Here is a 23907-nt window from a genome sequence, read left to right on the forward strand (position 1 = left end):
ATTAGGTGTTACTGTAACAGACTAACTAGCTTTCCGAGTGGCTTGTGAGCCTGAACCAAGAAACAGGACGTATACGGGCTGTCATAACCGACTAACTCGCTTATTTACTGAGTGGCTTTCTGACTAGACAAGTGTATGCCGCTGTCAGAGTGGGAGTACATGCCGTGCGTGGGCCCGCGGCCGCCGGCGGGCCTGGTGGGGCTGAAGAACGCCGGCGCCACCTGCTACATGAACTCCGTGCTGCAGCAGCTGTACTGCGTGCGCGCCGTAAGGGACGCGCTGCTCACTGTACAAGGTAATCCTGCCACTGGAAATCGTCTTCCTTTAGGGCAGGCCTATGTCCAGCAGTAAATTAACTGGCTAATGTTGATAATGAAAGATAATAATTGTAAATGTTAAAATTGGATTCTACGTGGACTTAAACGCAAACTAAAAAATAAATAAAAATGATCTGTATCTGCTATATTCCTGAATGGTATCTAGGCGCTATTTCAATTCAGCCCGTGTCCACCAACTGCTGGGTATAGGCCTCCTCTCTTTCACGCCATCCCGGCGTACCTCACAATATCATCCGACATCCATCTGTTGTCTTCACATCTTGCCAAATGTCCTGCCCATCTCCACTTAAGCTTAGCGATTCGTATACCTATGTCTTCGACTTTATTGCGTTGCCCAATTTCGACGTTGGGTATACAATCTACCAGGTGGATGCCTAACATGGCCTCCATAGCCAGTTGTGCCAATCAAATTTTATATATGTGCTCTTTCATGAGCGGCCATGTTTCGGCGTCATAAATGAGTATGGGCAGCACACATTGGTTAAATACCCTGCTTTTCAGGAATTGCGGCATTTTTGATGCGAAAACATCTTGCAGTTTCCCAAATGCGCCCCTAGTTGGATTCGCCTAAAGATCTCTTTTAGCTGTGAGGCTTAGTCAAAAGATAGACAGTGTCCAAGATAAACATTATCGTTAACTGCCTCTATGGGACAATCTACTACGGTTATGCTTCTTGGTCTTCGTGACAGATGGTTCGCCATGACCTTCGTGTTGGACATGTTCATCTCCACTCCAGACCAATGCCTTCCGATGACCCATGTTACTCGGGCACTATTTAGCAATAATAAATATAGAATTATTATGCATGTAGGTGTTTGTGTTTTTTAAAGTTGCTATTAAAATATATTGTTGTGACAAAATAAATAAGCAAATACTTATGGTTTAGGTGCCGCTACAGACCCAAACGAAGATTTTTCGGGCGAACTTCAACATCACACGATCGTGGAAAATAATATTGAGGTAAAATTGCAACTTCATATATCGTACAAAAAATGTTGTCCTCTTCTTTTGAACAAAAGAAGTCCTGGTGTCTGGGTTATTATTGTGACCCTGACAAGGCCCATGTAACGACTACATACATACTACAGTATTGTTGTCCTAAGAACAACATAATATTTCATATTTTCTGTTTCAGAGTAACAACGATTACAACATAATGATTTTAAAGCAAGTGCAGGCGATATTTGCTCACTTACACTACAGCAAACTCCAGTATTATGTTCCTAGAGGCTTGTGGGCGCACTTTAGGTAAAAAATATATTACTTTATTTAATGTATTTTTTCTTAAGTATTATTATTTCCTAACTATGATTATGATGGTATTCCTCTTGTAAATAAGACTGTATTTTCAGGCTGCAAGGCGAGCCAGTGAATCTGCGTGAACAACAAGATGCAGTAGAGTTTTTCATGTCATTGGTGGAATCTTTGGACGAGGCTCTGAAGTCATTGGGCCAGGAACAGCTAATGGCAAAGACTATGGGTGGAACATACTCCGACCAGAAGATTTGCAAAGGCTGTCCTCACAGGTATTTATTTATTATTTAATAGAATATTCATTTTACAAAATACAAATATACTTTATTGCACCAAAATAAAAAGAAATAATGACAAAACACTCTTAATTAGGTACATGGCAAATGGCGGCTTTCACGGCGGCTTTGGCGGGCTTTATTTTACTTCTAAATTTAACAGAAATAGGCTTTGTATTTATTCGTTCAGCACTGCTTTCACTATAATAAATATGTGCAAATTGTGACCGGGAAATGCAACGGAATTTCCGCTCAAGTGCACTTTACTTTTAAAGAAAATGTGTATATGAGTTTCCTTGCTGCTTGAGTGATTATTCTCTTGTACTTACGTAATTGTTCCATTGCAGGTATTGCAAAGAAGAACCTTTCAGTGTAGTGTCGTTAGACATCAGGAACATGTCTCGTTTACAAGAGTCGTTAGAAGCGTACGTGAGGGGGGAACTGTTAGAAGGTGCTGACGCTTATCATTGCGATAAATGTAACAAAAAGGTAAGCCTCCTGTTTATAAATACCTACTAGTACTCTGAAATAACGCTATGTAATAAACATTATAATATTCTCTATGCTCAATAGTGATACACTTATTAGAAATGGTCATTAGTGTTGATCAATCAATCTAAAAGTATGGTAAAATGTAATCTATATGGTTTCTTACAGGTGGTAACAGTAAAGAGGTTGTGCCTGAATAAACTGCCGCCAGTACTAGTCATTCAACTAAAAAGATTCGAATATGACTTCGAAAAAGTGTGTGCAATAAAATTCAACGATTACTTTGAATTCCCACGGGAGTTGGACGTGGAACCTTACACAGGTAATATTTATTTTACATTCATTTAATACGTTTGCGTTTTTGATGCTTTTCTTATTTATAAACAATAAACATACTATCTACTTTAGGTAAGCCCTGTAAGGCCAAGCACACTTGCATCTTTTCATCTTTAAAAAATAAACATCTTTCCATGTGATAGACGCTGTCACCGGAGCTGATAAACAGCTTCTCCTAAGAATTGGTGATAGAGTCTTAACAAATTACAGCGTGGGGTCTAGCGCGAGCAGAGGGCGACGCCACACTATGGGAGGGCGGCGAGGAGCGCACGCCAGAGACACACTACCAGCTCAGCGGCATCGTGGTGCACTCAGGACAAGCCTCTGGAGGACATTACTACTCATACGTGCTGCTGAGGTGAGTCATTCGGTTCATGGGTATGAGTGGCTAAGACGAAAACTGCGAACGGCGGAATACATTTTGAATACTACAAAATTTTACCGTTTCGCAACTTACAGATCATGAAAAATAATATGATGAAATTATTATGGTCCCAATTTGCGGTCTTGTCTGTGATTTCTGTAAAACAGTTACACATTGTATGCCAGTTTTTCCTACTTTAAGGAAACAGCACGATGAATAAGAAATACCTGTGACAAGGTTGATAGTTTTCCCCGCAATATCGTTTGTCCGAAAGATCTGTTGTTTGGTAAAACTTTCTGCTGGAAAGCATTTCTCATTAAACTTTAATATTTACTTGGATAACTAAAAAAGGACGTTAAATGTCGAGTTGCGAGAACCAACCCACGAATATTACCAACACCAGTCTCTTCTATCTCTATGTCTTTTTGAAGAAGAGATGAAGACCAGTAATATCATACATTACAGAGACAATGGCAGCGAGACAGGCCGGTGGGTGAAGCTGGACGACGGCGACGTGTCTGAGTGCGCCATGCACGACGACGAGGAGATGAAGGCGCAGTGTTTCGGCGGCGAGTACATGGGCGAGGTGAGACTATCCTTACTGTGTGTACGCAATAACATATTGTTATTATTTTCTAATTTATTCAACTAAGACTGGTTTGTCTTTATGATAATAGTCAAATTATATACTTTTATGAAACGTCAAAACAAATATTCGCTTTGCATTTTGTATGGAAATTTGTCATGGCATCATGCAATTTTACGGTTGAATTGGAGTACCTTTCTTTCATTCCTCTCTTGACCTTTGACAAAATAAATTTAAATTAATAAACTGTTGAGTTGAGCTCTAGTGTACTTTTGCTTATTGCTTGTATTACAATTATAATTTCATAGACGTACCACTTGATTGTGTATCATAAATATGTCATGTCATTCACCAGTTTGTGTAGCTATAATAATAACGTATGTTACGAGTATTTATCAGTCTGTGGTTGTGTTTGAGTGGTTCACCTGTGTCATCTTTAACAGCGAGTGTTGATAGTTTTAGCTTCGACTTAACAGCATGAGCGTGTTCTCTTTTCGCGTGACGTGGTAATTCTGACAATGTTCCAGGTGTTCGATCCTATGTTAAAGAGGGTCTCCTACAAGCGGCAGAAGCGATGGTGGAACGCGTACATGCTGTTCTACACGAGGAAGGACACCATTGAATCTAGTCTCGAAAACGCCATGAAGAACTTGACGCTCAAGTAAGTTTAAACTAGTTCCACAATAATTTTGTTAGTTACTTTCTATAATTTTCAATAAATCTTCGAATAAAAGGTTACAAGTTAACTTGCAGGAAAAGCAGCCGGTGACTTTACTATATATTGTCCATCCAAATACGCTATATAGCACAAAAATAATTTTAATTTGTACGACGTGGTCAAGTAATAATACATTAATGGAAGGATTGTCCAGCAGAGAAACAAGGGTAGTTTGAAGTTGTCGTACTGAAGCCAACTATAATTTGCAGGGAAAGTGCCATACCACGTCCTATCTGGCAGTCGGTACGTCGCAGCAACATCGCGTTCTCGCACAACCAGGATCAGTTCAGTCTGGAGCACTTCAACTTCATGAAGAAACTTTGTTGCATGCGGCTACAATTGTTGCCGGGCTCCCAAAATGCTGTTTGGGTAAATATATTTTGATACCAACAATGGTTACATTTTGTCCGTTTGCCAAAAAACCTAAAGCTATTTTCAGGAATTGCCATTGCAAAACAACTACAGATGTAATTTAACGGAGCTATCTCTTTTGATAGTTTTGCAGATCGTATTCGCCACCCCCAATGAAAGACCAAAGCGTCAATGTAACCCAAGTAATGGTACTGAAGATTGTGTAATGTATTAATCCTCCAGGGTCCAGAGCACGAAGAAATGTCAATGCTAGCCGTTCAGTTGGCATCAAAATTCTTGTTCCAAGTTGGCTTCCACACAAAGAAGACGCTGCGCGGCCCAGCTGCTGACTGGTAAATATTACTTAATATTTTCTCAATTCCGCCTGGATCCAGAAGACAAGGTTACTGAATATCCTCGCGAACTTCCAGATACCGACTAGTAAAGATCTGTACAAAATTGTACTGGTGAAAAATTGAATTTAGGTCGTACTAGTCAACAGAGTGGGTAACGTAATTTTGAGAAATTTCTTTGATGCACTTCACTACATTGTATTTATTTTCAGGCACGATATTCTATGTCAACACCTAAGGTGCTCACAAGCAGTCAGAGAGTGGTTCGCGAGTGACCTTTTCAAACATCCACACAGGTAAATTTAATCATGTTTTAATGTTATTTTTATTTATCTTTATTATCATGACATCATTTCACCACCACGTTTTTCTCTTCTTTTCCAGGTTATGCGACTATTTATTGTCGTGTCCATCAGCTGAAGTTCGAGTGGTGTTCATGAAAATCATCGTCTTCTTAGCGCACTTCTCTATTCAAGACCCACCAGGTTAGTTACTTTTCATGGTAAAGAATAGATTGTCAGCATCCATCTTCAGCATCCTAGCCCTAAGTTGTGGTATTCTATGACTGTTTAGATTTCTTTAATAACTAAATTAAATATAATTGCGTAGTGCCATGTGGTTATGGGTCGTGGACATCGCGCGAAGAAGCGCTGTCGCTGTCAGACCAGCTACTGTGCGCGGCGCGAGCACTGGCCGCGCCGCATCACTCGGACACGCACGCACACAGGCACCTGCCGCTGCTGTTCAACCTATTCCACGCCTACGCCGCGCTTGGTATCACCGAGCGACATCAGCTGCTTAGGGTAAGTTTCACTCAAAATCCAGATATTTTGGTATTTTTTTCAAGGTAACGCAATAGATATTCAACGTCGCATAATTGCTAGATCTGGATAAGTGATTATCAATCGTAAAGCTGCGTTTTCCCAAATGTAATTTATCGCTATCAAGAAACACTTCGGTATCAAGTTACGAACCGACCCCTACAGAGCTATTCCGACATTCCATTCTAAATAATTTAGAATTTACTATTTATTTCTTATTTTTTCAGTTAAAAATCCTGGACATCGTGTTGTCAGTTTGCATGGACGACACGTCATCTACAATTGGCAAATATCAGTATCCTGAATCTGCCAAAGTTCATCAGGTAAATACAATTTACGAATAATAACTTTCAGTATTTAAGTAGCTTTGTAATTATTCTACTCACTACTGGTAAATCTTTTAGATATACCTATAATGCAAAACCTTAGTAAATAAAGCTTGAGCATAAAGTAAGTAATACACTACGTAAGACAGAGGGTACTAGATAAGTATGCAATATACGTGCGCAACCGGAACACCGGTGGCGAGAATTGGTACCAACTACAGAATATACCAACCCCACGTATATATTTGGTTCTCTTCGGGGACCTAACATCTTCATTTACATATTTAATATAGATGTAGTTAATAGAAAGCCAACTACAAGTTTCCACATATATAAATGAATCGAAGGACGGTGACGGGTGTGAAAAATTCAAGAACGGTTCCTTTCCAGGTGGTATGCGTACTAGTGCGGTGCTGCGACGTGAGCGCTCGCTGCCAGTCGGCCAACGCGGCTGAGGGCGCGCTGCCGCTGCCCAACCCGTACGCCGACCCGCCGCCGCAGCCGCCCGCCAGCAGCGCCAACCGCCCGCTGCTCTCCACCACCGCCGCCGACATACTCTACAACCGGAGCGGGTTTGTACTTTTAGTTATTTATTTCGCTTGCCGGGTGACATTGGATTTCAAACAGTAATACTACGTATTACCTTGAACCTCTTCGCCCAGCACCTATCCGAGCTACCTCACCTCACAGCTGCGCTGAAGTCACCAAAACGTACGTTACACTGTCACGCGTGTGCGAAACTTCATCTGTGTAGTGTCTGTGTAAGAATATGGATGGATTCTTAGGGGTGTGTCTTCTATTTTCTGTCCGTTGTGTAATTATAAAGTTCGTTTTTCAGCAAAGCACGTTTGCGAATCTTCATTAAGTTAAGTATCTATTATTGCAGCACATACATGAAAAAACTCACAGAAGAGTGTTGCGGGTGTGAAGAAGGCATCAGACTGCTTCAGTTCCTGTGCTGGGAGCACGCGGGCTGGTCTCGCATGGCGTTGGCGGAGTTGCTGTGGCAAATGGCGTATGCGTACTGTCACGAACTGCGCCGCCACGCCGACGCGCTCACCGCGCTGCTGCTTATGGAAGACTCGTGGCAGCATCACCGCATTCACAACGTTATCAAGGTAAAATATTTTTTATTTCTAAATTTTTTAATTTCGACTGTGTTTCGGTTGTGTACATAAGAAAGGATGCTCCTGTAATAAAGCTGTTTAAACACTTCATGTACTCCACTACGAAAAGTCTGCACAAGGCTGCAAGACAAGCGCGTTTTTGGACTTACTAGACAGTCGTCGCCTTATACTATACTTTTACTACACAAGTGGCTTATTATACTAAACGCTCATTGACGTAAGATTTTCAATACCATAGGGCGTATCAGAAGAGCGTCCAGGCCTACTGGAGACTGCAGCGCGCGCGCGCGGCCACTACCAGAAGCGCGCGTACGCGTGCGTGAAGCTGGTCGTGGGCGTCATGTGCCGCGCGCCCGCCGCCGTGCGCGCCGTGCACGCGCAGCCCGACGCGCGCCGCCGCTGGCGCCAGCTGCTGGCCTGGCTGCAGGACGAGCTCGACCGCGTGAGTACTGCGCTGGCTTCTAACAAACACTCGGCTGAACATGCCTGTATAGTCATTGCAAATGAATGAAGACAAACTATGAGTAACAAAGAAAGTCTAATGTAGTTTGCGAAAGCCTGCGGACATTTTCAAAGTCTCGGTTTTAATTCCTCCAGAAGTATGGGCCGGGCGGATACGGCTCGTACGGCACCTGGTCGCCCCCCGGAACATCCAACGAGACGTCCAGCGGATACTTCCTCGAGAGAAGCAATTCGGCCCGGAAAACTCTCGAAAAGTGAGTACGATATAAAATATTTCTTATAAAATTAGAAAGTCGGTCGTGATTAGTTGACTAACGAGCGATCATTATTTTCGTAGAGCGTACCAACTATGTCCCGAAGAAGAAGACGAGGAGGAGGAGCCGCGCGAGGCGGGGTCGGCCGGCGAGGCGGGCGAGGGCTCCGGCTCGGGCGAGGGCGGCGAGGCGGGCTCCGACAGCGGCGACGAGGACGCGCCCGACGACCTGCCGGCCGCGCGCCGCGTGCCGCCGCCGCCGCCCGCTCCCCCCGCGCCGCCGGCGCCGCCCGCGCCCCCCGCACCGCCCACGCCCGGCACCGGGCTCTGAACGCCGTGCCTCTAGTCGCCGGGACGCATCCGTCGCCGTCCCGCCTCCTATTTATTCTATCGCTCCCGATATTGTACATAGCGTTCGGGCTCGCGGTCACCGCGGTTCGTAGTGATCTGAACACCGAGCGTCGCCGGATCTATGCTTAGCCGTAGTTTTGTTCTGTGATGTTAACGATATGTGTAAAGTTCGTTTACGAGGGCATTTATGATTAAGTATTACGTCGAAGATTTTCGTTTTCCGCCCCGTCGGCGACCGCTCTCGCGATGTTCTTGCATTCGAAGCGCCGCGTCGTGAATGTGGCATCGTCGCGCGAGCGTCGCGTACGTTTTAGTTATCGCTTTAAAAGTACCATAGTATTTATTTTTCTTATAAGTTTGTATTCATATTAAGTTTCAATAGTTAGATTTATTTACTATGTATACATAGTATATTGAATGTTTTAATATGGTAAGGACGTAATGTTTTATTCTTAATGTTGAAAACTAGCAGCAATGTCGTATTAACGCGATCTCATATATTGCTCCTCATCGAAAATGTCACTCGGATCTATATAAAAGCGTAAAGCCATAACTCGTGAGAACGATCGTAGCTATCTTCTGCTTGCCTTCACATTCCTCGCACTTATATTGGTTTACAAAATATTGATTACAGTGCTTATTATATCTGTCTACTAATTATTATAGAGCGACAAGGTTGCGACGCTTATTGGAGGAGTTTAGACTTATATTGTCAGTTTACTGAATATTCTAGTAAGCCGAGGCTGGTTGGGAGTTAAATATGTAATGTAGCGGTGTTATAAATATAAATTAACACGTACGTTTAATGAAGCGGGAACGAGTGACGATCAGTTTTTAATATATTTTACTACGTGCATTTTTATACATTTTTTTATTTGTAGTATCGAGAAAATTGGCGTGCATTAATATCACAATTAGGTTATCATCTTAAATAAAATGCTAAGAGGGTGCTATCTAAAGATTTTTCAAACAGACAATGAGCTAAACTGTAAATTATTCGTATAAAGTAGATTGCTTTTACAATAAACCACAAATGTGTGCATGTTCCTTACTGCTACCACACGTGGCTTTGTTAGAGATCGGCGGTTATTAACAATTAACATTTTAAATTATATTGCCTTATGAATTAATTTCGATTGTGATTGTAGGAATTATGAGTATGTTACGTAGATTTTTCATAAATTATTTTCAAAGAAAACCACTAACAACCTTTAGCTTGGAGTTTAAAAATTTAAACCAAATATTAGATATCAAATTGAAAGTTTTAGTCTGTAAATGTATTTTTCTCTTCTGAATAGGATGGACGTAAATAATAAAACATGATGACGCTCGTCAGTATAAACTTGTAAACCAACTTAACTATGTCAAGTTCGCGTTTACGAGCGCAAAGAATTAGTTATGATATGAACGAACAGTTTTACTAATTTAGGAGAGTATGTAATGAAATCGCGATTACTGCAATGCTTGTCAATTACCTGCTTCGATTTGTTATGTTGTTGCTGAAAGTTCCACTTCGCTCAAATCACTGTATTGTTCTTGACAACAAACATCAATACAAGTCTCAAAATGCAAAATGACTGTACATACATTCAATATAGACAATGGTTGTGGCCAGAACTTACGATTTTGGCCTAACGTGACTTGTGTTACAAGGAATAGAATTTCAGTTTATTTGCTAGATGTTATGATGTAATACAAACTTAGTTTTTAATACAATAGAAATTGTAGATATAGGTATAAACGACTAGTCTTACAGGAAAATGTTGCCACTGCGTCAATGTTCTGCTTTGTAATATATGTTATTTATTTTTATATTTCGTGAACGGTTGTACGATATTTTCCTTCGTAGTGGTTAAATCGCATCATCCAGGCTATCAGGCAGCGCATACTAATCAATGCCAGACCGACTATAGGAGCTCACTGTACTGCCGCCACTCGCCGACATCACTATACACTATTACTTCCAAGCTTTAACCACCGCTTTACTGTGAGTATTTATTATTCTTCTCTTGTTGTTCTTCTATTAGTGGTCTCTTGTGTGTATAGCCTACTAACAATAAAAACTTGGTCGTGCAGACCGTGTGCCTTATGTGTTACTTTTGTTTGCTCAATTCGCTTGCACCTGATAGTCTGTGCGTTGGACTTTTAATAAATTTGTCATAGATAACGTTTCATTTAAGAATATAAAAAGCATTTGATTTTAATATTTAAAATACAGACGTAATGCTTGAGAATGAATAAGATGGCACTGTGAACATTTTTCGATTAACCGCTGATTGTTGTTGAGGTTTTTACCAAAGATGGGGGTTATTGATTGAAGGAAATTGGTGGCCCTTTTCTTAATAGCTTAATAATTGAAATGTTTTGTATCTTTTATAATATAAATGCAAAGTTAAATGTTTTGTTGAAAGGAAATGAAATGTGATTGATCTTAGGGTTAGATAGGTGAAATAAGGGTGGAACTACGAAAACTACCAAAACACATTGGAATATTGACTTCATAGTTGCGAGTTTCAAAAGTTGTGTAAATATCGATATTATATATAACCAGTGATATTGTACTTTCGACTTATAACTACTTGCAAGAATTGAAACTCGTAAGTGCTTGATGCATGTTTTAGTAGAACAGGCACTTGTCTCCGACAATGTTTGACCGTTTGGACATTGCCGCAACGTTTGAGGTATGTGGCAGGATACACGGTTAATGTTCAGTGATTTTGAACACGAAATACATCTCATGCAATTTTCGTCTGAACAGTGTAAAATGTCTAATTGATAGATTATTATAAGATCAGTTGAGTTTTGTATAACATTTCTATGGCAAATATTTAACGAATGGCATTTGACATTATACAAGAATGCTTACCAAAATAGCATTCATACAGATATTATAATATTAAAATCAAGAAATAAACTCGAAAATTTTTCTTTGCGTTTTACTTATTCAGTGTCCTTATCATAAGAATTTAGTAAATGTTCAAATGACATCATCAATTATACTAAGTATCAGCAGCTATACTACTATAAAAGGAAAAGATAACACTTAATGCGTGCTCACAAAACTTTTACATTTGTTTCATAAAAACTATATATACAAAGTAATACTTGTGAAAGTAAGTAATTTAATTTGACGTAAATCATTATGGTTCAATATAGAGAAAATCCAAATGAGCACATAATCGTCTGTAATGGACTAACCATTACCAATGGAGCTTCCGTTATTATTGTTTTTGTCTGGGTAATTCAGTTTACTTCAAATAGTGATCGTATTGAGCGTGACCTGTGCCCTAATATATTTATTGCTATAAGTAGATGATAAATGTTCATTATCAACTGCGTATCCACTTCAAACAGTGTGATCAAAGTAATAACCAAAAGATCTTGTTTTTTGTAGTAAAGTGTGATTATGGAGAAATACATAAGTGTTAAAGAACTAGAAGATGCGGCGCTTGAGAAATTACCAAAGAACGCTCGTGATTATTATAAAAGTGGAGCAACGGATGAGCATACTTTGGCTGAAAACAGGCGTTCTTTTCAAAGGTATGTTTTTCATTCAATATACAATAAATTACCTCATTTTACGAGAAACATTTGTATTTTTATATAAAATTAATGTAAGTACTTAAACCATTTTAATTTCAGGCTACGTATTCTACCGAGATGTTTGGTAGGTGTGGAAAAATTTAACTTAGGCACCAAAGTTCTAGGGTATGAAGTGTCCATGCCTGTTGGGATCTCTCCTTCTGCCATGCAGAGGATGGCCCATCCCGATGGCGAACTGGCTAACGTTAAAGGTATTATTATAATTCAAACGTCAGTTTAAAAAGGTATTCAAAATGGTGAATTTAAATTATTTAAATCATTGTAATTATAATTTTAGCTGCTCAAGCGGAACGCGTTATCTATACACTGAGTACTATCGCGACCAGTTCTATAGAAGAAGTTGCCGAAGCAGCCCCTGATGCAATAAAATGGTTCCAGCTCTATATCTATAACGACAGAGAAGTTACGAGAGAATTAGTCACAAGAGCTGAAAAAGCTGGATTCAAAGCAATAGTCCTTACGGTCGACACGCCTCTATTCGGATTACGAAGAGCAGATGTCCGAAACAAGTTCACTTTACCATCACATTTGAAGTAGGTATACATTTTTTATTTATATTTATTGAATAATTGAACACTAATACATATTATACATTTTCTAGATTAGCCAATTTTGAGGGACATTTATCAACAAAAATACACGCTACCGGCAATGGAAGTGGTTTGAACGAATACGTCAACAACCTATTCGATAAGTCTTTGACGTGGAAGGATATTAAGTGGCTCAAAAGGTAATTTATTAAATTGCAAAGTAAATGCATCGGGATTTATGCCATCCGACTCTAATTACTTAACTATTTCTTTCCAGCATCACCAAGTTGCCCATAGTAGCCAAAGGTATACTTCGTGGGGATGACGCCGTGAAAGCAGTTGAAGCTGGATGTTCAGGAATTTTAGTGTCAAATCATGGTGCCAGGCAATTAGATGGAGTTCCCACTACGGTATGTATTCAGCCTTCCTATGCCACATAAAAATTTACTTTTTATTTTGTGCCTTTTTTGACGTTACATTTTGTTGTAGATTGAAGCATTACCAGAAATAGTGGAAGCTGTGAAAAATTACAATGTCGAAGTATACTTGGATGGCGGAGTAATGACGGGGACCGACGTATATAAGGCGTTAGCTCTTGGGGCCAAGATGGTAAAAGCGTAGCGAACGACATGTCATCTAGATTTGTCGAAATCTATTTCGAATATACATAGAATTTGAAGCTAAAATAAACTTTGATACCAATAAGTACATTATATGGTTATAATTCGTTCGTATTGAACGTTCCAGGTTTTCGTTGGACGACCCGCGCTTTGGGGATTGGCAGTAGGCGGGCAAGCTGGTGTGCAGAAGATGCTTAGTATTTTCCGAACTGAATTGGAATATACGCTTCAAATAGCCGGTAACTATTACGCTTCGCTATAACGTATTCTTTTCTGCTTTTCCCGTTAATGAAACGTATAATAAGTATGTTTTACTCATTTATCAAGTACCAATTGTTTGGTCATGCTAATAAATTATTGAGTTAGACAATAAATTATAACATTAAAGTTATTTACGTTACATTCCATACAATTATGGTCTTGGTTATGGTCTTGGGCGGAAAGATAATGGGGTATGATTAGAGTATGATAGATGTCCATAGATAATTAAAAGCTCACTAACATTATAGATGTACGGGATGTTGTCTTCTGAAAACTTGTGGGTCTGCCTACCTCGATAGTATACTTTTCAATAATGGACGTGAATAAAGCGCATATTGTTTGAGATAGGTAAATTGATAAATTAATTGGTTATAATAAGAGTTAGTAATGTAGGAATGGCCTGTGTTAACTTTGATTAACTTGTTACAGGAACTCCAATCGTTGCCGATATAACAAAGGACATGGTGCGACACGAATTCACGTACAGCAAACTCTAAACCAGAAAAATGTCGACCAACCTGTTTAAAGTCTAGACCAAATATTGAAACTTGTTATCAAGTATGTATGACATATGAAAACATTCCTTTAATAAAATTCAGGTTTACGTACGTATCTATTTAATCTGATATTGTATCACAAATTATTCTTTTCCTTTGTGCAATGTCTGTGCCCCTTTGTCTAAATTTGTGGTTATCGTGACCTCCGTTAACTATCAACTTACGATAAAGATTGTAGAGTACATCTGGTGTCATGTATCTGTCTCGAGGCCATATCGCCTTAGCAATTTTCTGTAACAAGGGAATCGCAACATGATGACATTTTAGTTGAGCTTCATAGTTTAGCCTTCCTATGAAAGCGACTTCCATCGACAATGTGAAGCGTTCATGACTTTCATTAACAGTACGATAGTACAACCCTGATGCTAGGGTTGATGAGGCTGGTATTCCACCTCACAACCCACACGATAAGAAGAACAGTACGATACCTAGTAGGTTTAATTGATCACAAGGCTACAGTTGAACCGCGTCGATGAGCTATACTAAAATGAGCATGGATAATCTCTGAATATTCGAATACCAAAATGTTTCTCACCTTGAAGTCGCACCCGTATAAATTGATAGCAATCTTGAGTTTGTTAACGGTTCTCTTCAAGCGATCATCGCTTACCATCTTGTTTTGCAGCATAATTGTATCTTTGCAGGTTTTGCACGAATTTACTTTATAGGTTTCTGAACTGGAGTTTTCATTTTCAGTGTCTACATTTTCTAAAAGAGCATCTCTCTGGCGCATATAGTTGGTAAAACTATAACTGCACGAATCATTTCCTCTGTCTTCATTTTCACAGATCTTACTTTCTTGTTTATCCTTATTTTGCTTTGGTCTGAAAATGCTCTTAACACTTTTGACAAACGTGGTGCAGGATTCATTTATAGCATTTAATAATCTAGCACTCATGGACAAATTTCTTATTTCTTTGGTGGGAATTGGGGATTTATTATTGCGTTTGTCACGCTTAAATTGGTTTTTGAGTTTTCGTAAGTCTCTCTTCTTACGTATTTTACTTAATTTATCGTTTTCGGAACGTTTCGGGGTGGACATAAAAGGTGGGTTGAAATGTTTCATATCCACTACACTTATCTTGTTACAGTTCTCAAAATCATTAGTGCTTGTTTGAATTCCTTTATCATATGTAACAGAATATTTTTCAGTGTACGTCATTTTGTGGTCATTAACAATAGAATTTATAATTTTATTTTCTTCAGTGTTTTCCTTACTGAATTGTTTAACGTTGTCCTTGCTTAGAAAGGAAAAACTCATATCTTTTAAGTCTGAGTCTTTCTGCAGTAGCTGACTGTCTGTCAACTCACTTGGAAAACTTGTTGGTAATTGTGGTCTTACACTAAGTACATTATTATTTTCTTTAGAAGTTTGCATAGGTCGTTTTATAACGTTATTGTGGCTTTTGCCTTTCCAGAAAATTACTTCTTTGATAACATTTTGAAACAATGTCGCCGTATCGTCTGGATTTATATGAATGTCGTCATTAATATATTTTTCATATGGTCGTCGGAAACTTTTTTCATTAGATCTTATTTCCGTCGTATTATAGACTTTATCGACTAGGACAGGTCTTGCGCCTTGTAAAGCAGTAAAATCATTTTTTTTTCTTGGGTCTGTGGGCCTAGTTTCAATTAATTGTTGGAGTCCAAGTCGATCTCGATTATTGTCAGTTCTAGGATTGTCAGCAAGACCAGGCCTGTGTGATTGGGTTCTCATCGCCGACAGAGATGGGGTACCTGCTAGAATTGAATCATATTGATAATAATTTATATTTTTATGTGTTTAATCATCTCCCTAGCATTATCCTGTTTTTCACAGGGTATAAAGAAAATAAAAGTTTACCTTTTGCCTCAAAATTATATAGAATAATAGTTGTCCATTGCCCCATCTGTAAATAGTAGCCAACACAATAAAATGAATTGATTAAAACGGAATTACTTGGTTATCGTAGTTATCAAGATATTGATTATAGTGATACTACCTGTGATTGTGGACCATATAGATGTAAGAAGTCTTGTAGATAGTACACAACTTCTGTGGTCCGTAAAATTGATACAGCGTCTGCAGACTTTTCCACAATCGTGTTCAATAACTGCATGCACGTATTGTACTGTAACAGTTGCCTAGAAAAATAAATTAGTAAACCAATAAAAAAGACCTAAACATGATTATAGCATAATATGGTAAACCTACTTTAGTACCTCGCATACTTATTTATTAAGTGTCCGTAAAGAAGAACTGACCTTTCACCTACAGTACCTGCTAATACAGATTAATCATATCAATATGAGTTTAACCACAAACCTGGTAAACACATTTAGACCTTCACTTGCAATAAATAGTTGAATATTTTTTTCATTATCACGAAGCAAATCCAGAAGTACTGTACATACGTCCACATTTCCCCGACGACATCTTTGAACACACTAAAATATTTTAAGTTAGGTATTTACTAAGTCGGAAATAAATATCACCAGTTAAGATACCTTTTTGAGTTACTAGTTTATATACTGACCACAGGTATCAAATGTGAGCAATAGCTTTGATTGGCGTTGCAACCACGGCAAGTTTCTGCCAAAGCTTGGCAGAGGGCAATCCACGTGTCCTGGTACTGCAAAGGATTTGTTTTTAAAGGTAAAACGGCTCTCGATAAATAGAGAATTTATACAGTTCGTGTATATCCGCTCAGCTCACCATCATACTATTAGTAAATATATCGCACATCGTGTTCAAGCAACCGCTAACCCTCAGCATATTTCGTGCATACATTGCGAGGTTCGTACTCCTGTCTCCTTCATCGAAACACAGCAATGCCACGATGAAATTTAACGCCGTTGCCGCTTTAAGAGGCAATCCTCTTATCAGTAAGTCTTGTATAGTTTCATAGAATGGATTATACTTCACAATGACTTCGTAATCCATACCCTGAAGAAGAAACTTGTGTCTAATTTATAGGTAATGAAAAGAGAAATAGGAAATAGAATTATCTTACATTGGATACCAAATAGGCCGCCAGAACAGAAAATATTTTGACTTGAATTTGTAAATCGTGCGTAGAAATCAATAATTCCATCAATTGTAACAAATCACTTTTATTTGCTTCTCGTATAATGGCAGTTATGTCCTGAAAAAAGCGGCAATCAAAATTTTTTTTTAACGTAAGTATTTGCATTATGTAACTCGCGATTATGGACAAAAGAAACTTAAGAATATTCGAAGCTGCTGTCGTCAGAGAGATTACTTGGATCCTATTCGTAGCTTGGATCACTTAATTATATACCTTAAGACACGAAAACCAAAAGTGGCTAAAGTTTGTTTTCTCGGTGCGATGCGACAATTTGTAACTTAGCCTAACCCATAATGGATTTGGCGTGAAATTATTAATGAATAACAAGACTAACCTTATATGTTTTAGATTGAACGTGACGATTGTTACATTGCATGTTTTGTAGAAAACAAAAATCTTTGTAATGCGTCATTTTTGTAGCGCGCGCAAATTGGATATTTGGAAATTACCGCCATTTTTGTCATAGAGCTTTTTTTTTTTTTGTTTCGGTTTTCCCCGAAGGGTAAGGCAAAGGGAACTATGCCCATACAGCCATGTCTTACGTATTTTTTTTTCTTGATGATTAATGAAATGATGAAAGGTGATGATGATGAAACCTAAGCCCCCACCCTCGGAGTAGACTCCTACTCCGAACCCCAAACGAATTAACTCGAAAGTCCGCATAAACTTTCGAGTTATGAAGCGGCTTCTTGACACGAAGCGAAAATAGGCAGATACACTTTGTTTATTGAATACTCCAATATAATAACACTCGCGAATGTCTTCCGACTAACTTAATGCGATCATTAACCACAAAACACCACTTCGTATTAATTATTTAGATTATTCAATGAAGAAAGCAACTGTCCCGTTCCCGTTTCCCGCCAAAAAGCCCTGTCATAGAGCATAAATGAGAAACCGGTAAAATACGATTATCGATTTTTAGATTGAAAAATATGATAAATTGTCTATGTAAACTATACCATAAACAAGGAATCCGATTATTGATTGATTGTGTCGATTGACAGTGGTGACAGTCATCTGTCGTGCGCTATGGTTGAGTATTTTGTTGGAAAAGCGTGGATAAAATTTATTTACATGTGTTTTATTCAATTTTTCTCATGAAATATGTTAATTTTCTAAATAAGTGTATGACCTTGGGTTTGATTTTGTAGCGTAAATAGGCTGGTGACCTAGGTTCAATAGTTGCTGTTCTGCTATACCAACAAACATGGATGTTGGTGAACTGCTGTCGTTCAAAGTGAGTTTTATATTTAATTTATACAATGCTTATAGAAGATTTCCTTGGTATTAAGTTATTTCATTTTATAGCCGACGCCTACACCCAAGCGGCCCAATGAGGACGATAGTGACGAAGATGAGGACACCCCTAGAGCGGCGAAAATGCGCCGCTTACCAAAGACGAAAAATGATCATACGTTATACACAACTATAAAGGGTCTACCTAAGGAACCTGTCATATCAGATAAGGAGAGGGAGGACATAATTCGGTTTGTTGAGACAGAAGCCACAGAGGTAATTAACCAGATATTTCTTTGGTTATAAATAAAACAACTATATTCTTAACATAGCATCACACCTGTGTCCCCGGAGGGGTAGGTTTATGTCCCATTGTACAAGGATGATCCTAAAGCCATTAACCGGGCACAATCTTGGAATTATCTATATGTTCTTCCTAGCATTTTCACCTAAGGAAACATTCATTCATTTCATTTTTTGGAAAGATTTTTCCAGATAAATTTTAAGTTTATCAATTATAATTTTTTCATGAAATTATAAATAATTAAATTATACTGTAGGGTGAAGTTCTTGATGAAACAGCTGTGAAAAAGTTAGTGTTAAATTTCGAGAAGAAAGCATTGAAGAACAGGGAGATGAGGATCAAGTTCCCCGACCAGCCTGAGAAATTCATGGAGAGTGAAATTGATCTGCATGAAGCATTACAGGTATACACATATACTTAAAAAAAATATGAACCTATTATTATTGTATATTTGACAATCTTTGCAATACCTAGTTAAGTGGAAGTATTCAAATTCAAATATACAGTTTTGTAAATAACAAATCAATTCTGAATTATACTGTTATGCTTAAAAATAAGTCACTATGTTTTAAATGTTTTGAGTTCTTATTACACCTATCTTTGCTGCATAGTTATCAGGATAACTCATTAATAGTTTGTTTTCTTTTTATTACACAGGAGTTAAGTGCAGTAGCAACAGTGCCTGACCAGTATCCTCTACTTGTGGATCTCAAATGTGTCAATTCTTTATTAGAATTACTATCACATGACAATACTGATATATCTACACAAGTTGTAAATCTACTGCAGGTAAATATGCAATTATGTTAAGAAATAATTCAGTTTCACAAGAGAGAAATGACAACTTTATAGTAAACATTAATGAGACATTATTTATGTAAATGCTGTAACCCAAAACCCTTATGAGAAGAATTTAATGTTACCAACAAAAGTTGTACAATGTTACCAACAAAATTGCTATGGCCCATCTACTGAGTCCAGGGGTACGTGATTATGAAGATAATGTATAATATTTAAAATATAATATATAGAAATATTTCAGGAGTTGACTGATGTGGACATACTGCATGAGAGCGAGGAGGGCGCGGAGGAGCTGATCAACGCGCTGGCGGAGGCGGAGGCGCCGGCGCTGCTGCTGCACAACTTGCAGCGCCTCGACGAGCAGCTGCCCGACGACAGGGACGCCGTGCACAATACGCTAGGTATTTTAAATATGTCCTTATAACCTTAATATATTTTAAATATGTCTATAAAGAAGCATAGTACAATGTAAAATAGGCTAGTTTCCAACTAGTCAAATCAGTTACTTTTTACTAAATGCCAAAACTTTTGTATGAAAAAGCACACTGACGTCATAGAAAAATGTCAGACTTATTATGTTTTTCTTGATCCATAAATAAGTTAAAAAAAAGAAAATGATTTTCGTTAGTTCTAGATCTGTATTTAGTAATCAGAATTTAATAATTTATCTTGAACCTAGTACACTACCCAATTATTGGAAAAAAATATGAAATTAACTAATGAAAGAAAAGTAGCTACAGTAGGTAGGTAGTAGCTGTAGTAGGTAGTAGTAAAGTCGTAAGACCGAATTTATCTTTTTCAAACCCCATTGTTTAACTTCTGTATCTGGAGATCTCAACCGCAACAGGTTAATGGGATTAGGACTGATATTCAAGATAGTAAAGCTGTTAGAAGAGCTCTACAAATATCAATTATCAATAGAGCATTCACTCAGCACTCTGAAAGTTCTTCAAGAAATCCAAATATGTCAACCAATAACTTTTTTGTTGAAGGTATAATAGAGAACATCACAGAATTCAGGCCAGAGATGTGTGTAGAGGTGGCCAAACAAGGTTTCCTGCAATGGCTATTGAAGAGACTCAAGCTGAAGGTGCCTTTCGACGGTAACAAGTTGTATGCTACCGAGATCCTATCCATATTATTGCAAAATACTCCTGAGAACAGAAAGATGCTTGGAGAACTTGATGGTATTGATGTTCTGCTGCAACAACTAGCTGTAAGTTTACTCTTGTCCATTTACTACTTCCTTCTACATCTTTTCTCAGTACAGTAAAAAGTTCCCTCATTAGTTACTTATGGTATCAATATCACATTGATATAAGTACCGTGGACTAAACGGCATTAGATAGATAGATAGATAAAAATATTTATTTGGTCTACAGACACACATGCATATAAAAAGAAAAAGATTAGATATAGACAACCAATCAACAGAGACGAAGCTCTGTATTAAACACGCCAGGTATGTATGTGTGCTGTAGCAGCGCAAATCGGTCATAGCTCAGCGCAAGTTTTTGCTCTCACGAACAAAACGCTGACGCATTCAAGTTAGTGAGGATCGAGAGCTGTGCCATTATAGCGGGAAACTGCAATTTCGACGCAAGGGGTTCTGTATAGCACATACTTATTGTAGATTTGCCGCATATGGCATTAACTACTACCGGACAAATGTGGAGCGCAGAGGACTAATAGTCTCTATTTATTTGTAATTCCTCACAGTTCTACAAGCGGCACGACCCGAGCGGCGCGGAGGAGCAGGAGGCGATGGAGAACATGTTCGACGCGCTGTGCTGCGCGCTCATGGAGCCCGCCAATCGCGACCGTTTCCTGCGCGGCGAGGGGCTGCAGCTTATGAACCTCATGCTGCGGTATGTTTACTTACACCACGATGTTTAACGAACGTTCTTTTCAAATCAAAACTCCTTTGTTTAACTATTGTGTCTGGAGATCTCAGTCATACGAGGCTATATTCCAATTAGAGGCTTACTAGTTATCACTATAGACGACGCGACGGAGCTTTAAGATTATGCATTCCTTACAAACTATTCCTTACGCGCTATTTTCTTAAATATCTAAGAAATCCGTTAAATTTCTAATTATGATCGCCCTCTTCGTGAGGGTTGTATGCCTCGTCCTTTAGACTTTTCACCTGGATTAAAATTGCCGTAAAACCGTAGTTTCTTATTCTATTGTAATTGTTATTTATACGATTTTAGTGAAAAGAAAATGTCCCGTAACGGGTCTCTGAAGGTGCTCGATCACGCGCTGTCTGGGCCGGACGGGCGGGACAACTGCAACAAATTCGTCGACATCCTAGGCCTGCGCACTGTGTTCCCGCTGTTCATGAAGACGCCCAAGCGGAAGAGACTCTTGACTGTCGACCAACATGAGGGTAGGTTGATTTATAATTTAATTATAGCGTGCCGTATTCAAGAGTTGTAATCGTCTTAATCCAATGTGAGAGTATAATTTACTTGCAGAACACGTGGTGTCTATAATAGCGTCAATGTTGCGCAACTGCCAAGGCAGTCAGCGACAGCGACTGCTTGCGAAGTTTACCGAGAACGACCTTGAGAAGGTGGACCGACTTCTCGAGTTACATTTCAAGTATATGGACAAAGTCGACCGTACAGAGAAAGAAATGGAGGTATGTAACTTATCTGTCAGGTTTTAATATATCTGTCAGTACTATTCAGAGGCGGAGGACAGGAGTTCTAGTACTGCTTTGAAATAAACTACTCTGGGCGCCATATTACTAGCGTCAGACAGAGTACTGCAGGGCGGAAGGCAAGAGGGAAACCACTGCCCTATTTTTCTCTTAAAAAGTAGCATGGAGAATGCTACACCGACAAGATGCGTAACAAACGGAAAGCGTGATGTGATGTGGTTTTAAGGATTAAACGCGCCGCTCCCAAATCGGTTCAAATATTGTTACGAACGATTACGTCATACTATCTGTTGACTGTCTGAGCACTAAATGCCGAGATGCCGATTTCAGTTGGCTGGTTGGAGTAGGTTACGAGTCGATTATTAGGGCATTGCAGTAGTAAGGAATAATAACACAAGTTTACCTCACCCCACTCGGTTTTTCTTTATACACTTCAATCGTATGGGCTTCAGACGTCACACACAGATGCGCGCGTACGATAACGTCAATCTGTAGTGTCTGTGTAAAACGAGGGTTTTTTGTATGAAGTGTCCGGGGTGTAATCATACCCGTGCCGCTAACAGTTAGCTAGTTTACCTCAAACGATGATGCGAATATTCATATCGAGCAAATGCTCATGTCATTTGTATATATTTTAATATATTTTTTTTAAATTACATTTTGATTTTAGCAAGAAACAGAGGAAATGGATGACGACGCGCAATATTTAAGACGACTCTCGGGCGGTCTTTTTACACTGCAACTTATTGACAGGATAATCTTAGAGGTATGTGTAAAAAGTATGTGTTAAATAAACTGTTTTATGCAGTTGTAAGTTATAGTTACTTAGAAGAGATCACTTGAAGCGATGAGGTCGCAGATTGCCTACAGCCTCTTACTTGCCAATTGACAAAAATATTGGTGCTGATTCCCGTACACACCATCTAATTTTAAGCTATACCTGTCATTTTCTTATCCGCCGAAAAGGAAAGGGACGGATAATCAACAGGCATAAAATTCAATACACGTCAATTTTAGGCAGAAATTTAACACTTTAAATTTCATATCAGCGAGATGTCTATTTTATACACCCGGCATTCACTCATTCTTTTTAAAATTGACAATTGTCAATCATTCGTCCTTTTCCTTGTCGACGGATATGAAAATGACAGTTATAATTTTAAATAAAATTAGGTGTCTGCAAGACCGGTTTTACATACAACCATAAAGTTGAAGTTGTCTGCAAGAATCAGGGCCATTATTCTTTATTTGCAGTCAAGTAAACTACATGTTATTTGAATAGGTATGTACGGCGGGCCCCCCGGCGATAAAGCAACGAGTCCAAAGAGTGCTGTCCCTACGTGGCGGCTCCTTGAAGATCATCCGACACGTTATGAGAGGTTTGTAAATGTTTTCTCTTTATACTTTAGATGGGATCAATGTCTCTTGCTGGTAATTTTGGAAGCGTACTTTTATCTCTCGCCTTCCGCCCCATAGTACCCTCTATCATACTAGGACTCTTGTCCTCCTCCTCTGAATAGTACTGATAGCCACCACCACCACCACTGCCCTATTTTTCCCTAAAAATAAGCATGGAGAATGCTACACTGACAAGAGCGTGGCTCTTAAATTTGTGATGGTGACTCTTCCCATTATTGGGCTCTGGACATAAAGTGGTAAAATAGATATGATATGTGTATAAATTTGGTAACAGAGTATGCCGGCAACCTGGGCGACGCCGGCAGCGAGGAGTGGCGGCAACAGGAGCAGCAGCACATACTGCAACTTGTTGATAAGTTCTAACGTGTGTTCAACTTTTACTATTAATATAATTGAAAATGATTCCAGTTTGCTTACGTTTTATTTCTAC

At 38.9% G+C, this 23907-nt stretch overlaps 4 protein-coding genes across 6 annotated transcripts in view; 3 read left to right on the plus strand and 1 right to left on the minus strand.

Moving 5' to 3' along the window:
- Positions 1-11330, plus strand: part of LOC126381967 (probable ubiquitin carboxyl-terminal hydrolase FAF) — a 28569-nt gene extending 17239 nt beyond the window's left edge. For both annotated transcript variants that reach the window (XM_050031598.1, XM_050031599.1), the window contains exons 31-50: positions 128-295; positions 1225-1298; positions 1474-1586; positions 1691-1864; positions 2215-2356; positions 2525-2678; positions 2903-3050; positions 3522-3642; positions 4170-4303; positions 4570-4729; positions 4955-5064; positions 5277-5360; positions 5449-5549; positions 5674-5867; positions 6113-6208; positions 6602-6783; positions 7098-7329; positions 7577-7780; positions 7936-8054; positions 8138-11330. In XM_050031598.1, coding sequence (XP_049887555.1) covers positions 128-295; positions 1225-1298; positions 1474-1586; positions 1691-1864; positions 2215-2356; positions 2525-2678; positions 2903-3050; positions 3522-3642; positions 4170-4303; positions 4570-4729; positions 4955-5064; positions 5277-5360; positions 5449-5549; positions 5674-5867; positions 6113-6208; positions 6602-6783; positions 7098-7329; positions 7577-7780; positions 7936-8054; positions 8138-8384 — 2957 coding nt within the window. In that variant the 3' untranslated portion in view covers positions 8385-11330. The remainder of the gene's footprint in view (positions 1-127; positions 296-1224; positions 1299-1473; positions 1587-1690; positions 1865-2214; positions 2357-2524; positions 2679-2902; positions 3051-3521; positions 3643-4169; positions 4304-4569; positions 4730-4954; positions 5065-5276; positions 5361-5448; positions 5550-5673; positions 5868-6112; positions 6209-6601; positions 6784-7097; positions 7330-7576; positions 7781-7935; positions 8055-8137) is intronic.
- An 81-nt stretch (positions 11331-11411) lies between these two features.
- Positions 11412-14026, plus strand: LOC126381968 (uncharacterized). Of its 2 annotated transcripts, none has more exons than XM_050031600.1 (9): positions 11412-11517; positions 11799-11944; positions 12047-12198; positions 12285-12540; positions 12609-12737; positions 12815-12947; positions 13027-13146; positions 13285-13396; positions 13848-14026. In XM_050031600.1, the coding sequence occupies exons 2-9, from the start codon at positions 11811-11813 to the stop codon at positions 13913-13915; spliced, it is 1104 nt and encodes a 367-aa protein (XP_049887557.1). In that variant the 5' UTR covers positions 11412-11517; positions 11799-11810; the 3' UTR covers positions 13916-14026. The 2 variants fall into 2 exon arrangements, with proteins under 2 accessions (XP_049887557.1, XP_049887558.1); XM_050031601.1 differs by lacking the exon at positions 11412-11517 and adding an exon at positions 11552-11642.
- Positions 14027-14035: 9 nt separating this feature from the next.
- Positions 14036-17464, minus strand: LOC126382292 (uncharacterized). The gene is made up of 9 exons (XM_050032110.1): positions 17381-17464; positions 16972-17103; positions 16674-16904; positions 16495-16590; positions 16284-16405; positions 15961-16102; positions 15822-15867; positions 14511-15718; positions 14036-14206 (listed from the first exon to the last, which is right to left on the minus strand). The coding sequence occupies exons 1-9, from the start codon at positions 17456-17458 to the stop codon at positions 14036-14038; spliced, it is 2226 nt and encodes a 741-aa protein (XP_049888067.1). The 5' UTR covers positions 17459-17464.
- A 615-nt stretch (positions 17465-18079) lies between these two features.
- Positions 18080-23885, plus strand: LOC126382005 (beta-catenin-like protein 1). Its single transcript, XM_050031685.1, has 12 exons — positions 18080-18286; positions 18358-18561; positions 18846-18992; positions 19247-19378; positions 19632-19791; positions 20383-20606; positions 21110-21258; positions 21607-21782; positions 21871-22037; positions 22729-22824; positions 23341-23437; positions 23752-23885. Exons 1-12 carry the CDS (start codon positions 18257-18259, stop codon positions 23838-23840), a joined length of 1671 nt encoding a protein of 556 aa, XP_049887642.1. The 5' UTR covers positions 18080-18256; the 3' UTR covers positions 23841-23885.
- Positions 23886-23907: the final 22 nt, after the last annotated feature.

The sequence above is a fragment of the Pectinophora gossypiella genome, chromosome 3 (genome assembly GCF_024362695.1).
Source record: "Pectinophora gossypiella chromosome 3, ilPecGoss1.1, whole genome shotgun sequence".
NCBI classification, from domain to species: Eukaryota; Metazoa; Arthropoda; class Insecta; order Lepidoptera; family Gelechiidae; genus Pectinophora; species Pectinophora gossypiella.

Bases quoted from the DNA above. Each gene is read 5' to 3' on its own strand.
- LOC126381968 (XM_050031600.1), top strand. From the start codon at position 11,811: ATGGAGAAATACATAAGTGTTAAAGAACTAGAAGATGCGGCGCTTGAG. The intron at 11,945-12,046 runs GTATGTTTTTCA...TTTTAATTTCAG, and splicing joins AACAGGCGTTCTTTTCAAAG to GCTACGTATTCTACCGAGAT. The intron at 12,948-13,026 runs GTATGTATTCAG...ATTTTGTTGTAG, and splicing joins TAGATGGAGTTCCCACTACG to ATTGAAGCATTACCAGAAAT.
- LOC126382005 (XM_050031685.1), top strand. From the start codon at position 18,257: ATGGATGTTGGTGAACTGCTGTCGTTCAAA. The intron at 18,993-19,246 runs GTATACACATAT...TTTATTACACAG, and splicing joins ATCTGCATGAAGCATTACAG to GAGTTAAGTGCAGTAGCAAC. The intron at 20,607-21,109 runs GTAAGTTTACTC...AATTCCTCACAG, and splicing joins TTCTGCTGCAACAACTAGCT to TTCTACAAGCGGCACGACCC.
- LOC126382292 (XM_050032110.1), bottom strand. From the start codon at position 17,458: ATGACGCATTACAAAGATTTTTGTTTTCTACAAAACATGCAATGTAAC. The intron at 16,905-16,971 runs GTAAGATAATTC...TTTCTTCTTCAG, and splicing joins CGGCCTATTTGGTATCCAAT to GGTATGGATTACGAAGTCAT. The intron at 16,406-16,494 runs GTCAGTATATAA...AAAATATTTTAG, and splicing joins GCTCACATTTGATACCTGTG to TGTGTTCAAAGATGTCGTCG.